The 17606-nt window shown below is 41.2% G+C and overlaps 1 protein-coding gene across 4 annotated transcripts in view; it reads left to right on the forward strand.

Moving 5' to 3' along the window:
* Positions 1-17606, forward strand: part of LOC131531368 (rootletin-like) — a 31410-nt gene extending 13804 nt beyond the window's left edge. For all 4 annotated transcript variants that reach the window (XM_058762075.1, XM_058762072.1, XM_058762074.1 and 1 more), the window contains 20 exons: positions 128-274; positions 1052-1476; positions 2137-2264; positions 2369-2538; positions 2622-2801; positions 2871-3005; positions 3582-3725; positions 3791-4029; positions 5076-5235; positions 5312-5479; positions 6407-6842; positions 6932-7098; positions 8477-8597; positions 8702-8865; positions 9789-10004; positions 10080-10304; positions 10438-10587; positions 11545-11745; positions 13195-13326; positions 15653-17606. In XM_058762075.1, the coding sequence (XP_058618058.1) occupies positions 128-274; positions 1052-1476; positions 2137-2264; positions 2369-2538; positions 2622-2801; positions 2871-3005; positions 3582-3725; positions 3791-4029; positions 5076-5235; positions 5312-5479; positions 6407-6842; positions 6932-7098; positions 8477-8597; positions 8702-8865; positions 9789-10004; positions 10080-10304; positions 10438-10587; positions 11545-11745; positions 13195-13326; positions 15653-15886 (3942 nt within the window). In that variant the 3' untranslated portion in view covers positions 15887-17606. The remainder of the gene's footprint in view (positions 1-127; positions 275-1051; positions 1477-2136; positions 2265-2368; positions 2539-2621; positions 2802-2870; positions 3006-3581; positions 3726-3790; positions 4030-5075; positions 5236-5311; positions 5480-6406; positions 6843-6931; positions 7099-8476; positions 8598-8701; positions 8866-9788; positions 10005-10079; positions 10305-10437; positions 10588-11544; positions 11746-13194; positions 13327-15652) is intronic.

Consider the following 17606-nt stretch of genomic DNA (forward strand, 5'->3'; position numbering starts at 1 on the left):
AAGCAAGCACAGCAAGCTTGGCTCAATTTCTGTCAGAAGAATCACAATTAATTTTCCCCATATACTCTCTAGTATGCATACTTCAAATGTGGTGTGTGTGTGTGTGTGTGTGTGTGTGTGTGTGCAGAGCGGGAGCAGTCATGCTGAACTCTCTCTAGTGCTCACCAAGCTTCACTCGGAGGAGTCGTCACTCAGAGATTCGCTCGCTAAGATGAGCGGCATTAACGAGAGTCTAGCGCAGGACAAATCTGACCTCAACAGCCTCATCGTACAGGTGCTAAACATGCACCATCACACGTGCATGCACTTAACCTCTCTAACATATATTAAACATGAAATTATTTGATTTTACCCACCAGGGTTTGTTCGAATCATATTAGTGGTTAATTATTTATATAATCATTAATTAGTGCTGTCAAACAATTAATCGCGATTAAACGCATCCAAAAATAAAAGTTTTTGTTTACATAATATGTGTGTGTGCTGTGTATATTTATTAGGTATATATATAAATAGACACACATGCATGTATATATTTAGTAAATATTTACATGTATATATTTATATTCATATTATTTAAACATAACATATTTTTCTGAAATGTATACATGCATGTGTTTGTATTTATATATACGTAATAAATATACACAGTACACACACATATATTATGTAAACAAAAACTTATTTTGAATGCGATTAATTGTTTGACAGCACTACTGAAAATATTATCCAAATTTTGTTAGTTTTTGATTAAAACAAGGAAAAATATCTACCAATGTGGTAAGAAAAATAATCTTGTTTAGCCTTTGAATTAAACATAGCAGATTATTATAAAGATTAAGCAGATATTTTTGCTCGTTTTAAGCAAAAACTTAAATAATTTTGAGATATTTATACTAGAAAACAAGACAAAAATACTAAGGAAGATTCTACTTTATAGAAACTTAAATTTTCTGTGAAGCTGCTTTGCAACGATTTTAATCGCGCTACACAAATAAACTTGAATTGAACAAATTGAACCAATGCTATTGGTGGATGGAATGATTGACAGCTGGAGGAGGAGAAGAATGTGTTGCTGTCTCAGAGAAGAGAAGCGGAGCAGGAGAAGCTGACCATCAGAGACGAGCTGGTCCGCTCCGAGCAGGACCGTCTGGAGCTGGACTCTGTCCGCCTCGCTCTCCACCAATCACTGCAGGAGTCTGAGCTGGCCAGGGCGGGGCTGGAGGCGGAGCTTCAGTCGCTGCGGGCCGACCGAGCCAAACTCCAGGACAGAATCACACAGCTGATTGGTGAGGTGGGTGGTTTGGAGGCGGAGCTCGGTTCTGTCCGCGGTGAAGGAGACAGGCAGAGCGCCGCTCTCGAGGAGGTGGTGCGGGGGAGGGCGGAGCTTGTGCGAGAGAGGGCGGGGCTTCTGGTTCAGCTGACGGCGTCCGAGAGAGAGAACGCCGCCCTGACGGAGGAGCTCGCCGCCTTCAGGTGAGACAAACACATCTGTGTCGTGATATTAATGTCTTAATATATCAGAGTTCCAGACTGCGACCATTTTTTCTGCCGGTGCCACTAAATTCAAGCACTTTTCAGTGACTTTCAAGTATTTCACACAACTATTTCCAGCACTTTAAAGCTCTAAAAATGATCCATTTATAATGTTGTTTTTAATGGGATGACCAAAATATGCATATATATTTAAAAAAGATAACATTACCACTATAACCAGTAGATGGCAGCAGAGGAGCGCTTATTGGCTTATTAGTCATTAATTTGCTTTATACTTTGATATTATAAAATCACTATTATAAAATATCAAATCATCATAATTTAAGCTTTTCATGTGTATGAAGTAAGAAAAGTCACAAAGTGCCTTCAAAAGCTTTGCAACTCAAAGTAAAGAGCGCTCCTTTGAAAAGCTGTCGGTCAGTTCAGTATAATAGGCTACTATAAAAATATATAACTCCAGCTCAATGCTTTACTGTCAAATGAGCATTACTAAGAAATAAATGTGTAATATTTTAATTAATACCTCCACACATCACCCCCAGCGCTACCAAATCTGCTCCTCGCGCCAGCATCTGTAGAGCTCCTAGCGCAGTGTTAGTCTGGAGCCCTGTGTGTTTCAGTAACGCTGAGTGTGTGCAGGACGGAGCGCGAGGCTCTGGAGACGAGTCTGTTCGAGCTGCAGCAGCAGATAAATCAGATCGAGTCTCGACGCGAACAGCTGGAGTCTGAGAACCAGAACCTGAGGCTGCGCGCTGACAGCACGACGGGTAAACGAGAGAGAGACATCAGTACCAGAGCAGAAGAGTTGCGTTTCAGCTGTTTTATTTTAAAATGAGCCTCTTTGTGACGCTGAGTTTGTCTGTGAGTTTAGCGGAGCTGAAGCGTTTGCGCGCTGAAAGAGAGACGCTTCTGTCTCAGAGCGAGAAAGAGAAGGACGCGCTGAGAGACGCGCTGGCGGCCGCTCAACACGAGGCGCAGAGATGCCTGCGTACGGCGCTGTCTGACCACCAGGAGGAGCTGGAGAGACTGACCAATCAGAAGGTCATACCAGCGCTCGTGTGTTCGTTACACGTGACTCGTGTTTGAGGCGTACTCCTCACGTGATTATCATGCGACTCCTGCAGGAGGCGCTGCGCTGCAGTCTGGAGGCGGAGCAGGGGGCGGCGCTGCGGAGCCTTCGCGAGCTCCTGGACGAGCAGACGACGCGTCTGGAGAAAGAGCGCGACGAGCTTCAGGAGGAGCTGCGTTCCCTGCAGCGCGACAGAGACCGGAGTCTGCTGCAGGCCGAGACGGACAAACAGCAGGTGAGGCTCGCGCCGGAGGCTCAGGTGCGTCCGTGTGGCTTCTGTCGTAACCGTCTGACGCGTGTGCAGGCGCTGTCCATGAAGGAGGCGGAGAAGACGGTTCTGTCGGAGAGGATGAGCGCCCTACAGGCGGAGCTGAGCACTGCAGCGCTGGAGCTGGAGCGACTGACCCGAGAGACGGCGCTGCTCAGAGACCAGGAGCGGGTCAGAACCCAGCGCCACTGCTGCATGCTTAAAACAACAGCTGCGTTTCCATGCCGCCAACCAATTACTGAATTATTTTAGAATTGCAAGATTATACTCAATATAAACTCACAATTCTAAGAAGCAAAGTTTTATTTGTGAATAAAGCACCTTTTTCATCCCGTGTGTTCAAGAGAACAAAATCGGCACATCCTCGGAATCTGACGTAAAGTAATAAAATAATACAAATGGAAGTTGTTGAACCCAGGGAAGCTACTATGCCGCTTTTTCATATGTAATAAATTACTTGCACCTTTATGAAACGCAGTAACGTGCTGCCATGTTACCTTGCGTTCGGAGGCAGATGTAATTATTCTCGTTATATTGTTGCGCATTCATTTGGAAATTACCCTCCTCCGTTGAACGCGCATAAATTTTTAATGCGCATTTTCAGATTTTGCGCTCATCTTGGCGTTATTTATTGCAGTATCCCAAAATTTGCATGAAAATATGTGGATGGAAACACAGCTATTATGAGTGTTGATTTATAATGAAAGATGATGTGTGTTATACACTGAGGTGTTAATCTGTCTCTAGGCTGCGGTCGCGGCTCTAAACGCAGAAGTGCAGGAGCTGCGCAGTGAACTGCAGGACGCAGCCGGTGCACACGGCCGGGAGCTGCGCAGACTGCAGGAGAGCTGCGCAGAACAGCAGACGCGAGCAGACACGGCGCTCAGAGAGGTGTGTGTTTCAGACTTCAGAAGAGCAAAACACAGCAATGTGTAATCGTGTTTTTCCTCCTGTAGTTGGAGGAGTGTCGCGCGCTGCTGTCGTCCAGCGAGGAGAGCCGCGACAGCGCCAGACGAGAGCTGCTGGAGATGGAGAAACGCTCGTGCCAGATACGGGACGCGGGGGAGGGGCACAGGCGAGAGGGGGCGGAGCTACGGCACTCCCTCTGTGATGTCACCAAGGAGAGGGACGCTCTCAGCCAATCAAACGCGCAGCTGAGGGAAGCGCTGAGAGAATCAGAGAGCGAGAGAATCAGGTGACGGGCGCTTTCACGAACTCCACGGAAGCTTGTTTCAAGAAACAAACATTTTCTCACAGTTCATGAGAAGAAGAGTCAGAATTATGTGATGTAAACTTAGAATTGTGAGAGATAAATTCACAACTCTTAAGAAGTCAGAGTTATAAACTCACAATTTCCAAGAAAAAAGTGAAATTGTGAGGTCGCAGTTTTGTTCTGTGGATGTGAGAGATGTAAATTCAGAATTCTGAGAAAAAAAGTCAGAATTATGAGATGAAAATTCGAAAGTCACAATTACGTTTTTTTTTTATTCTGTGGAATTGCAGAGTGCAACCTCAAAATTCTGTAAAAAAACAAAAAAAAGTCTGAATTATGAGATGAAAACTCCGAATTAAAGTCAGAAATACGAAATTAAAACCTAAACACTCAACAGTTGCATTTTTTTTTTATTCTGTGGCAGAAACAAAATTCTGTAAAAAAAAATTGTGAGATGAAAACTCAGAATTTACATTTATATACATTTAGTCATTTACAGAAAAGTCAGAATTATGAGATAAATACTCAAAAATTAAAGTTAGAATTATGAGATGAAAATTCAAAATCAAAATTATGAGAGAAAAATGCAAAAAAAAATCTGAATTATGAGATGAAAACTAAAAAAAGGTCAGAATTTGTTGAAAACAAAAAAAGTCAGAATTATGAGAGAAAAATGGAAAAACATCAGAATTGCGAGACAAAAATTTAAGTCAGAATTGACATGAAAATTCTAAAAAGTCAGAATTACGAGACGAAAATTCCCCCACCCCCAAAAAAATAGAATTGTGAGATGAAAACTAAAAAAAAAGTCTGAACTGCAAGGTCGCAAACTCACATTTACCTTTTTAATCTTTTTATCGTGTAGCAGAAAAAGGCTTCCATACAATTCTCTCACTTGAACTGTGCTAATACTTCTGAAAATGAATGAATACTACATCGTTAAAGGTTTTTTCATCTGTAATAATACTAATTAGAACAGAAAGTATGCAAACGGTCAGCAGATGATTGACTCTGCTCTGTGTGTTCAGTGTGAAGCGCGTGTGCGAGGAGAAGGAGCAGAGAGCGTCTCTGCTGGAGGAGAGTGTGGCGTCTGCGCAGAAGGAGGTGTCTGATCTGCGCAGCTGTCTGCGTGAGGTGGAGAGGTCCAGGCTGGAGGCGCGCAGGGAGCTGCAGGAGCTGCGCAGACAGGTCAGACCGAAGCGCCGTGAACACCTGAGCGCTGAGAGCGAGGGCCGGCGTCTGACGTGTGCCTCTCTGTCGTCAGGTGAAGCTTCTGGACGTGGAGCGCGAGCAGAAGGCCAAGCAGCTGACCGAACTGCAGACGCGTCTGTCGCTGGACGAGCAGAAAGACGAGGAGCGCGCCAGAGAACTGATCTCGCTCAAACAGAGACTCGCCGACTCGGACACCAGCAGAAACTCTCTTCAGAAAGAGGTGAGAGCTCCGTACATCACGAGTCAAACGTGAGGTCATTTAATCTGATTCATACAGCGCCAATTCTGTGCCTCGTTAAAAATCTGAAGATTACGAGATTCTAAGATAATATTTTGAGAGAAAAGTCAAAATTACGAGAATAAAGTCGAAATATTTTAAGAAAAAAGTAAATTACGAGAATAAAGTCGTAGCAATATAAGAATAGTCAAAATATTTTGAGAATAAAATTATGAGAAATTGCTGACTTTATTCTCGTAGCTTTGACTTTTTTCTCATATTTCAACTTTATTCTTGTATTGCTACGACTTTATTCTCGTCATTTTTACTTTTTTTCTCATAATATTTCAACTTTATTCTTGTAATTTCGACTTTTTTCTTGTAATATTTCAACTTTATTCTCGTCATCTTGACTTTATTCTCAAAATCATTTTTGACTATAGTCTCGTAATTTCGACTTTATTCTCAAAATATTTCGACTTTATTCTCATAATATCGACTTTTTTCTCATATTTCGACTTAATTCTCATAATTTCGACTATTCTCAAAATATTTCGACTTTATTCTCATATTGCTATGACTTTTTCTCGTAATTTTGACTTTTTACATTCAATATTACAACTTGAATCTCGTAATTGTAGATTTTTTACATTTTTTTTAACTTGGCACTAAAACGCCGTCGTAGATCTATGTTAATGTTAATGTAATAATCATTTAGTGGAGGTATGGGGAAAAAATTGTGAAATTCACTAGAAATTAGGGTTGCAAAAAGTTTGAAAATTTCCAGTAAATTTTTGAAACTTTCCGGGATTTTTTGGAATCTCCCTTTGCAACCCTACTAGAAATTCCAGTCTAGTTTCAGCTGCATCTATCAATTTGTATTATTAAAGTACATAAAAGTATGATATAACTTTTGACCTCCGTCTGTAGCTGTGCTCTCTACAGCGGCGTCTGAGCGACAGCGAGTCGTGTTGGCGCAGTCGCGAGCGAGAGTTAGCGTCGCAGCTGCAGGAGGCACGCGGCTGCGAGAAGAAGCTTCAGGACGAGGCGCGTAACCTCTCGGTGCGCGCTCAGTCGGCCTGTGACGCGTCTGCGCAGACGCAGCTGCAGCTGAGCGAGGCGCAGGGCCGTCTGGCTGCGACGGAGGCGGAGCTATCGCGAGCGGAGGCGGGCCGCAGGGATCTGGAGTTCAGGCTGTGCAGTCTGCAGTCGGCGCTCACGCGGACGCTGGGCATCGGGGCCAGTGGGCGGAGCAGCAGCAGGGGGCGGAGCCCGGCAGGCTCCTCCCCTTCCTCTCTGACCTCAGGGATGATGTCTCGCCACCGGAGCGTGTCTCCGCTGCACTGCTCGCTATCGCCACCCAAAGGTCAGATTCGGTTTGAAGGGAAGCCTGTGGAATAGAGCTGTTTTTGGTCTGGAGAGGAAGTTCTGCATGATTTCTCTGCTCTCTGTCAGACTTGGCAGGTAACGTGACTCCTGATAACACCGCAGTGTTGCGGCCGGTGTCTCCGGAGAGGATAGACGCCCCGCTGCCCGTCGCCCTGCCGGAGCTGGACCCGGAAACCCTGCGCAGCGGCCTCAGAGACTTCCTGCAGGAGCTGCGCGAGGCTCAGAGAGACCGAGTAACACGCTACACTCACGACTCACACCAACAGCCATAGCTATAACCACAAGTACCATGACGGCTATATCAATAACTGCAACTATTACGACAACTATAACTATAAAGATAACTGTAACTAGGACGATAACAATAATTATGAAGATAACGATAACTATACAGGGCTCCAGACTCATTCTTCTCACTGGTTGCTCTTTTGCGACTAACTTTCTCAGTACATAATTTAGTCGCTTTTTTTTGGTGCTACAACATGGGATTAATTAATGCATGCTGATGAACTTTTATCATAGTTTATAGTTATATGAAAACGAAAGTGGTTAACTTTCAACCTTTTCTTTTTCATCAGTTTTTGTGATTTGAATTTGGTGAGCAGGAGTCTGTTCTGCTTACATCTATACACCTTTCACTTTTTAAAACTAAAACAAAAGATGGATTCATTGTTATTCTTAATTAAAAAGCACAGCAACAATAAAACAGTAGGCTACAATGACAAACTAACTTACAACACGTTTATTAACAAAAACGAATAAGACGAGGCATGGCATACACCACATGCTGTATTATATACTGACTAATAAATAATAATAATAATAATAATTATGACAAATATAACTATAACTATTACAATAAATATAACATTAACTATCATGATAACATAACGATAATTATGACAACTATATCAGTAACTATAAAAGCAAAAATAACTATAATTATTATGATAAATGTAACTAACAATAACATTACGCTAACTTTAACGAAAAATAATTCAATTTCATCATATAAAAATGAGGTTGCTACAATTTTTACAGATATAACTGATTTTGATAATGAACATAAATCTACATCTGCATCCTAACTCAAGCTACTATCAAATGCGTATTTCTAAGAGAGCAAAAAAAATATATATATATTCTGAGGCAATAGAAACCTGTTTCTTGATTTGAAAAAATAACATGTAGAACAAAGAAATTATTTTTTTCGTATAATTTTTTTAATTAATTTTGTTAAGGAAAAATGACTGGAAAAGTGTTAAGAATTCAAAAACGTGAAGTGTTTGTCATGTTCTGAACATGAAGAATAGTTTGAAACCACAATTAACCTTCTGGTTTTTACAACTTTCACACTGGAGCAAAAATCTGCCTTTAAACTTGAAAGAAATACCAATTTGACATTTATCGTGATATTTATCGTTATCGACTGATATGAAAAAGGATGGATTCTGATTGGCTGCCAGCTCCGCCCACTGTGAAACCTCATTGGTCCAAAATCCTGCTCCACTGAACTTAAACATCAGATATCTTCTGATTGGCTGTGATAGTGTGGACAGAGTCAGAACCTGCTGTCATGATAAAGTGATCATGTGATGTGAATGTGTGCAGGACGAGGCACGGGGTCACCTGGGGTCACTGCAGAGGGACCTGGAGGAAGTGACGGGAGAGAGAGACTCCGCCCACCAGCGCCTCATTCAGCTACACAGCACACTACAGGAGTGCCAAGAGGGTAACCTCCACTCTGTTATACAGCTAATGATACTGATGACAGACACCCAAACTTTTAAACAGAAAAGTGTTTTTTTGCTTTTTTCCGATTGTGTGTTTGTGTAGATAAGCGTGCGGTGGATGAGAAGCTGTCGGCGACTCAAGCTGTGCTGCAGCAGCAGGAAGAGTCTCTGCGGAGAGCAGAACGAGACCGGCGAGCGCTAAACGAGCGAATCAAAGAGCTGGAGAGACTTTCGCTGAACACAGAGACTGAGCGCAAGCGTGTGGAGGTGCGTCTTATTTCATCTAAACTAACGTCGGATGGCCGTATCGATCCTGAAGTAGCGATATATCGGTACTGATGCGAGTATCGATACTGAAATTAAAAATATTGATACTAAGGTGTTTTATTTTGTTTAATTAACAAAAAAAAATATGCATACAATATGCATTGAATTGGACGAATAACCTATGTTAGCGAATAATTGTGTAGGATAGAGCTATCTTCCTGCGCATCTGAACACGCACGTTGCAAGACAGAACCAATCGATCGATCGATTCTGACAGTGCATTCAAACAGGGCTGCGCTTCCCAAAACTATCAGAAGAAAGCATTGAAGCTTTTGGGAACAGCAGCCCAGAACAATGTTTATCAGAGGACAGAAAAAACATACATGTTTGAGTTATTTCGCAATAAACAAATAGAAATTTTAGCCTACGTAGTTTGTGCAATTAAATTTATTTAAATTGTATGTTAAAAGTTCATACTGATCTTGTTCTATTCTGTAATGTTAATATAAATCATACACTGTCAGAATAATTTTATGCGTGCGAGAGCCGGTCACTGGCAGCCCCTTATGGAAATGAACCATTGTTTTACTAAAGTGAGCGTATAGTTCAACTATAGTATTTGTAAACGTATTTTAAACAAAGATGTGTAAACAAAAACATAACCTAATAAGTTGCAATTAATGAATGTTAAATTGTGCGTTTCAAATATAAAGTTTAGTGGGTATCATAACCCATTTTACTCTTAGTAATTTAATCAATTTCATAATTTAAAAGTTCAGGTTAGAAGTATCATATCGGTACCGATATCGACGGTACTGCTCTTTAAAAGTGACGGTATTATATCGGAAACAACAAAGGTGGTGTGGCCCATCCCTAATGCCATCTAGCTCAGACTAGCTCTAACGCAGACGTGGCCCCTGCAGGAGCAGTGCAGTAAGCTGCGCGCTGGCGAGGCGCGTCTGGAGGCGGAGCGTCGGCGTCTGCGCGAGGCTCTGGAGGCGGCCGAGGGGCGGGGCACACGGGTGGAGCTGGGGAGGCGGAGTCTGGAGGGAGAGCTGCAGAGATTGAGACTGAGTCTGGCTGAGAGAGAGATGGAGATCCAGACGGCTCACGACCGGCACGACAGCGCCATCAAACAGGTCACAAACTAGCACCTGATTCCTCGCCGCAGTGCGACCGCTGATGACCGATTAACGCTCTGGGGTGTGTTTCAGGTGGCAGAGGGCGAAGCTCGCGTCGCGTCTCTTCAGCGCGAGGTGGAGCGGCTGACGGCGCTGTTGTCTAAAGCTCAGGACGGAGAGAGCGTTCAGAAAGAACGAGCGCTCGCTCTCTCCCAGAGCCTGCAGGAAGCCACCGCCGCCCACAGCGCCACCCAGGGGCGCCTCGCCGCGCTGCAGAAGACACTGGGACAGGCCGAGACCGAGCGCAGACAGCTGCAGGTGATTACTATTACAATAACTATAAATATTACAATAACTATTACGATAACATAACTATAATAACTATAAATATTCTGATAGCAGTTGATCAGAGATGTTTAGCGAGATGTTGTTCCTCTGCGGTGTCGTTCAGGAGCGTGTGGATGGACTCCGAGCGTCCGTGTCGGACGGGAAGCGTAATATCGCAGTGCTGACGGAGCGTGTGCAGACACTGCAGTCGGAGCTGACCCAGAGTCATCTGCGCAGATCTGAGCTGGAGACAGAGCTGCACAACACACAGGAGGTGAGCGTCCTCAAGCTTCGCTCAGTTCACATACATTTAGCTTTAAATGCGAATGCGGCAAATTCATGCAGAACGTGTTTTTGCGTTTAAAAACGTGAACCGCAGGGCCACAGTGGAGAGAGAAAAAAAACTCAATAAAAGCTGTATTTAAAAAAAAAAAATTGAAATATGAACAAAATGGTAAAATATGTCCATTTAGTGCATTTACAAGAGCACAACTGAACTGAGATCATCTCAAACATGCATTGAAAACAGCATCATGTTATTTTACTTTTACATTTAGTCATTTAGCAGATGCTTTTATCCAAAGCGACTTACAAATGAAGACAATAGAAGCAATCAAAGCCAACAAAAGAGCAACGATACGCAAGTGCTGTAAGTCTCAGTTAGCTTAACGCAGTACAAGTAGCAAGTATTTTTTTAAGCTATATAATAAATAAAAAGAAGAAAACAGATAGAATAGAGCAAGCTAGTGTTAGAGCCCTTTTTTGCTTTTGTTAATTGTATAATAGAAAGAAAACGGAATACAAAAAGATTAGAAACAAGCAGTAAATGAATAGAGTGCAAGTCTAAAAGGGAAAAGTTTTGTTGTTAAGAATAGAATTATAATAGAGAGAGCTAGAGGGTCAAATAAAGATGCTCGGATTGAGCTGGGCAGGTCATTCCACCAGGAGGGAACAGTTAATTGTAATTAATTCTACAATAATGGAATTTTATTATTGTAAAGCTATACTTTATTGGTTTATTTGAGGTTAGTGTAAATGAAGATTCAAGGGTTTCTCGTGAGATTGCAGTGTGAATGACAAGTGGTCTGAGACCTAGAGATCTGACTTCACTTTCAGTAGCGGTTCCAGTGTGAATGCAACTAGAACGGAGTTCTCCTTCACTGGATTCACTTTGAGAAGTGGTTTAAATTGATTCTTTTAAAGATCCAGTCACCTCTGTGGTCTCACGCAGGCTCTGCGACAGAAGTCCGACAGTCTGACCGAAGCCCAGCGCAGTCTGCAGTCTGCGCAGACAGACAGAGCGTCTGCAGAGGAGCGTCTGCGCAGCTTACAGAGAGCTGTGGCCTTACTGGAGACCGAGAAGAGAGATGCAGAGAGACAGGCCGTCCGGCTGGAGAAAGACAAGGCCGCGCTGAGAAACACACTGGATAAGGTGCGACGGGTCTGTCTTTAAATGCTGGATCGAATCCAGCGAGATCTGTTTTAGGGATGCAATGATTAGCGGTTTGACGATGAATCATGATAAATTCCCCACAGTTAGTATTACCGTTTCATATTTGAATGATCATTATAACCGTATTCGATTACCGCGATTTGAACAATTGAGGATAAATAAATACTGTCCAGCATAAAGCACAGTTTAAAGTAAAAGTCTTGCGTGCGCACAGCAGCAGCGTAGTTTCGTTTTGAGTGAAAACATGACGGAAAAGCTGGGAGGGTTTAAAAGAGTGCTACAGGAATTATTATATAAATGAATTAATTATATGAATGTACCTCTGAAGGTTCTGACTGTCTTCAGAAAAGATTCGATGGCGTTTTAATCGCAATGCTGCTTTGTTCACGGAGGTTTCAGGAAACAGCTGTGATTCTGCTGCTCCATCAGCGCCACCTGCTGTCAGATACTGGATCTACACAGACTTATATTCACATTCAGTCTGTATGCAGTTTCTGTCTGGACTAAAAACGGATCAAATTTGCATGCCCTGCTGTACATTTTGATTCTACACATTTAAACAATTCAGATATTATCTAGAATTATTTATGGAGCAGATAAAATGCATATAATCATTTATTAATTAATTATCATTTTGACTTAACCCTTTTCTTTATTTAAAGGCTGAAATGTGAGGTTTACCTTTTTATGAAAGCTTTTAAACATTTACATTAGATATTTGAACATGCTATTAGATGAATTGTTGTCATTTAAAATTCGAACATCATTAGTAATGTTATTGTTTTAGTGTTTATGCAAACAAAAAGTCATTTTATTGTTTGTTGATTTTAAATATAAAACTTTAAGTGATTTATGTGTCAGTACCTTTTGAACATTTCCAGCACATTTTAACAATACCGTGATAATACTGATAACGTGGCAATTTTGGTCACTATAATCTAGGGGTGTAACGATAAATGGATAGATTCTGTGATTTTCCTAATGCATCGTGATTCTCTCTTTAATCGATTCTGAACTCAGTTTTTAACAGCAGATGGCGCTCTAGGCTAGTTTTTAACCGCACACTCAAATACTCTGAAGAGTGGTTAAATGTACGTACACCTCTGCGTTTATGCTTTTATGACGCAAGATTAATGTAAACACAACCCACTGTGAACACTCTTGTAATTCGCTTCAACCTTTTTGAACTTTATGAATGATTATTTTAAGCTCAAGTGGTGTGTGTGTGTGTGTGTGTGTGTGTGTGTAAGGAACTGAAAGCTAGCTGTTTCTCAAGCATGCAGTGCCATCTGCTGTTAAAACGAAGCTCAGAATCGATTTCAGAGAGAACTGCGATGCATTAGATTAATCGATTTATCGTTACACCGCTACTATAATCGTGAAAAGAAATGTTCATATCGTTGCATCCCATCTGTTGTTCCTCGTCAGGTGGAGCGTCAGAAGCTGAAGACGGAGGAGAGCAGCATGCGTCTGTGTGCGGAGAAAGGCCGCCTGGATCGCTCGCTTAACTCCGCCGAACAGGAGCTGCAGGATGCGCAGAGACAGATCGTGCTGCTGCAGGTACGCGCTTTATTAGCTCACATGCTAACGCTAATCATGAGCTGCATTAACAGTGTCATCCTATAATGTGTGTGTGATGTTTTTCATCGCTGTGCGTATAAGGAAGAGTTGTGCGGCGTCAAACAGAAGATTGCGTTGTGTCTGGTGAGTAAAGGCCTGTTCACACCGAGAACGATAACTATATGTATATTAGTCCATGCCAGCGGACGATAACTATAAAGATAACTGTAACGCTATTAGCGTCCACAACAAGAATGAAGACTATAAAGAAAACTACAACAAAAACTATATTAGCGTCTGCACCAACGGAATAACTATAAAGATAACTACAGCAATAACTGTTAGCATCCACACCAAGAGCGATAGCTGTAACGATATATATATTACCACCCACACCAACAGACGACAACTATAAAGATAACTACATCAACGTCTACACCAAAAACGAAAACTAATAAGATAACTATATTAGCGTGCACACCAATGGACGATAACTACAACGATAACTATATTAGCGTGCACACCAATGGACGATAACTATATTAGCGTGCACAACAGTGGACGATAACTATAACGATAACTATATTAGCGTGCACACCAATGGACGATAACTATATTAGCATGCACAAAATGGACGATAACTAAAACGATAACTATATTAGCGTGCACACCAATGGACGATAATTATAACGATAACTATATTAGCATGCACAAAATGGACGATAACTATATTAGCAGGCACAAAATGGACGATAACTATATTAGCATGCACAAAATGGATGATAACTAAAACGATAACTATTATTAGCGTGCATACCAATGGACGATAACTATAACGATAACTATATTAGCGTGCACACCAATGGACGATAACTATAACAATAACTATATTAGCATGCACAAAATGGACGATAACTATATTAGCAGGCACAAAATGGACGATAACTAAAACGATAACTATTATTAGCGTGCACACCAATGGACAATAACGATAACTATTATTAGCGTGCACACCAATGGACGATAACTATAACGATTATTATTAGCGTGCACACCAATGGACAATAACTATAACGATAACTATATTAGCGTCCACACCAATGGACGATAACTATATTAGCAGGCACAAAATGGACGATAACTATTATTAGCGTGCACACCAATGGACGATAACTATAACTATTATTAGCGTGCACACCAATGGACGATAACTATAACGATAACTATTATTAACGTGCACACCAATGACGATAACTATATTAGCATGCACAAAATGGACGATAACTATATTAGCGTGCACACTAATGGACGATAACTATATTAGCAGGCACAAAATGGACGATAACTATAACGATAACTATATTAGCGTGCACACCAATGGGTGATAACTACGATAACTATATTAGCGACAATACCAATAGAAAATAATTATAAAGATAACTATAACGACAACTGTATTAGCATCAACACCAATCGACAATGAGTATAAAGATAATTATAACAATAACAATGCGTCTATGACATATGATAACTATATTAACGTCTACACCAATGGACAATTACTATATAACGATACCCCTATCTATATTAGTGTTCACAACAACAGATTATAACAATAGATTGTTCTGAAAGTGATTCCGATGAAATTGTTCCTCTGTCGTTATCTTTACTGTTGCAGTGTTGACTTTATTCTCAATTAGAGTGATTATTGAAACTGTATAGTTGTCGTTAACTGTATAGTTATTCTCCTCGGTGTGAACGTGCCTTAAGAGCAGGTCATGCTTGTGTTTAATGTGCTTCGTAGTGCGGTAGAGCAGCAGCATCAGGAAGAGGGCTGCGCGATTAAACGAATGCGATAGTCACGCGCATCTCGTCAGTAAAGCCGGTTCTGTGATTAGTAGTTAATCTCCATCACCTGCTTTCAGATGGAGCAGCATTTACTACACAGAGCTGCAGTTCACTGACAAGCTACGGGAAAAAAATTGCAGATGATATAATCGCGTGATTATGAAAGCGAAGAAATCGTTCACGATAATGACTTCTCAGTGAACTACGGCTCTGTGTAGTAAATGCTGCTCCTTCTGAAAATACCACATTTAATAACATGTTTTTACTCCAAACTCACTTCATAACGTCAGTCGAGTGTTTGAAATAAACCCTTCTGTGAGAACCGTGCTTCACTGACAAGATGCGCGCATGAATATCGCAGCGATTGCGATTTCATTCCGATTTATCGTGCAGCCCTAATCATCGGGGTTGCTATGGTTACAGTGGGTTGTCTCTGTTAGTTCATTGGTTAAACCCCAGCGGTTTGCATGTGTTCCAGGCTCAGCTGGCAGAACTGGAGCAGAGTCACAGCGCCGGCGATCAGGCGTTGCGTTTGCGCGAGGACGAGCGACTGCGCGTCAGTCAGAGAGAAGCGGAGCGGACGCTGGCGGCCCGAGAGAGAGCGCACCGGCAGCGGGTCAAGGGTCTGGAGGAGCAGGTGTTTACACTGAAGGAGCAGCTCCAGCAGGAGATCCGTCGCAGAACGCCGGCGCTGCCGTCCGCCGTCAGCTGATCCAGACCGAGCCACCTCGTTTACAGTGTTTGTGTGCTGCATGGGTCATGTTTCTGGGCGTTTCTTAACGCATCTGACCCAGGGGGCGTATTAGAGAATGTTTCTTATCTTAGGTCTTAACTTAAAGGGATAGTTCACCCAAATATTTTAATTCAGCATTAATTACTCACCTTCATGTCATTCCAAACCCGTAAGACCTTCGTTCATCTTCGGAACACAGAAGATATTTTGATGCATTCCGAGAGCTCTCTGAGCCTCCACAGACAGCAACGCAACTCAAATGTTCCCAGGTCCTGAAACGTAGTATGACTTACCCTTATGACTGGTTTTGTGGTCCAGGGTCACATATTTGACCTTTCTTAGAAAAATTGTACTTTTAACAGAATACAGCAAGGCTGAATCTATGGAAGCTAGTTTCCATCAGGGCATAAAAAAATAGCAAAAGGTAATTGTGACTTTTTATCTCACAATTCGGACTTTATTTCTTGCAAAGGAAAACAAAAGTGAGAGAGAAACTCAGAATTCTTACTTTTTTCGAATTTATACATCTCACAATTTAGTTTTTTGTTCCCACCACAGAATAAAAAATAGAAAATGTAATTAAAACTTTTTATCTCACAATTCTGACTTTTTCTCGCAATTCCGAGTCAACTTTGTGCAATTGCGAGTTTATATCTCGCAATACCCTGGAAAAAAGGTCAGAATTGTAAGCTAGAAAGTCGCAATTGCCTTTTTTATTTTATTCAGTGGCAGAAACAAGCTTCCATATGAATATTATAAAGACTGTCCAGAAATGTCAGAGTAATATTAACCCCAAAACCAAAAAAAAAAAAAAAAAAGTATTTTGCTTAAAGAAAGTTAAGCCTAGTTTTAGGACCAATTTTATTTTATTTTTTACAATGTGACTTTATTATAATGAGAATTAAGCACATTTTATTCTCTTAATTCATGTTACTGTAATGAAGAGAGTTTTTTAGACATATTTTTAGAGGGAAAATATAACTGTGTAATAAATGAAGCGCTCACATTTCCTGAACACTGACACACTCGACACAAACACTTGAATATTTTACTGTAATATTTATAGTTCATGTGAATGAGACTCAGTAATGGATTGAAGTGAATTTCTCTGAGAACCTTTTTTTAAATATTTGAAACAATTGTGAACTGTAATGTTTTATAATTTGTAATGCAGTAATATTACTATAATGTTTTTACCTCAACTGATTGTTGACGGGTCATTTTTATTAATCAGTGATGTAAAGTGATGTAATTCCTCACCCTTCGGTTCGGCTCTGAATCCGAAATATAAACATTTCACTTACGACTTGTTGATTTTTTTTGACGTTGGAGTGTCCAGGTTCACACTGAGATTAATTCATAAACACAAGACCTAAGAAAACGTTCTTCTCTCAACGCGATTCTTCAAGACTGTCGATTTCTTCACGTCAAAAGTCTGTTGCTCTTGACTCCGGCAGCGTGCGTAGAAACTAACGGTATCTGTCAGAAATGGCGCGAAATACGGAGGTGAGACACTTGACAGAAAACTATATCAATAATTGTTATTTTAATTCATTTTCAAAAGCAATAATATTAAGGTACAGGTTACATACAGTTAAGCCAGAAGCAAAGCAAACAGATCTCGAGCGATCATAATCGCGTAAATGGCTTATTGTGAACTAAAGTTACTAAGAAACAATAAAAATGCATGTTAACAGTT

This window comes from Onychostoma macrolepis, chromosome 22 (genome assembly GCF_012432095.1).
Source record: "Onychostoma macrolepis isolate SWU-2019 chromosome 22, ASM1243209v1, whole genome shotgun sequence".
NCBI classification, from domain to species: Eukaryota; Metazoa; Chordata; class Actinopteri; order Cypriniformes; family Cyprinidae; genus Onychostoma; species Onychostoma macrolepis.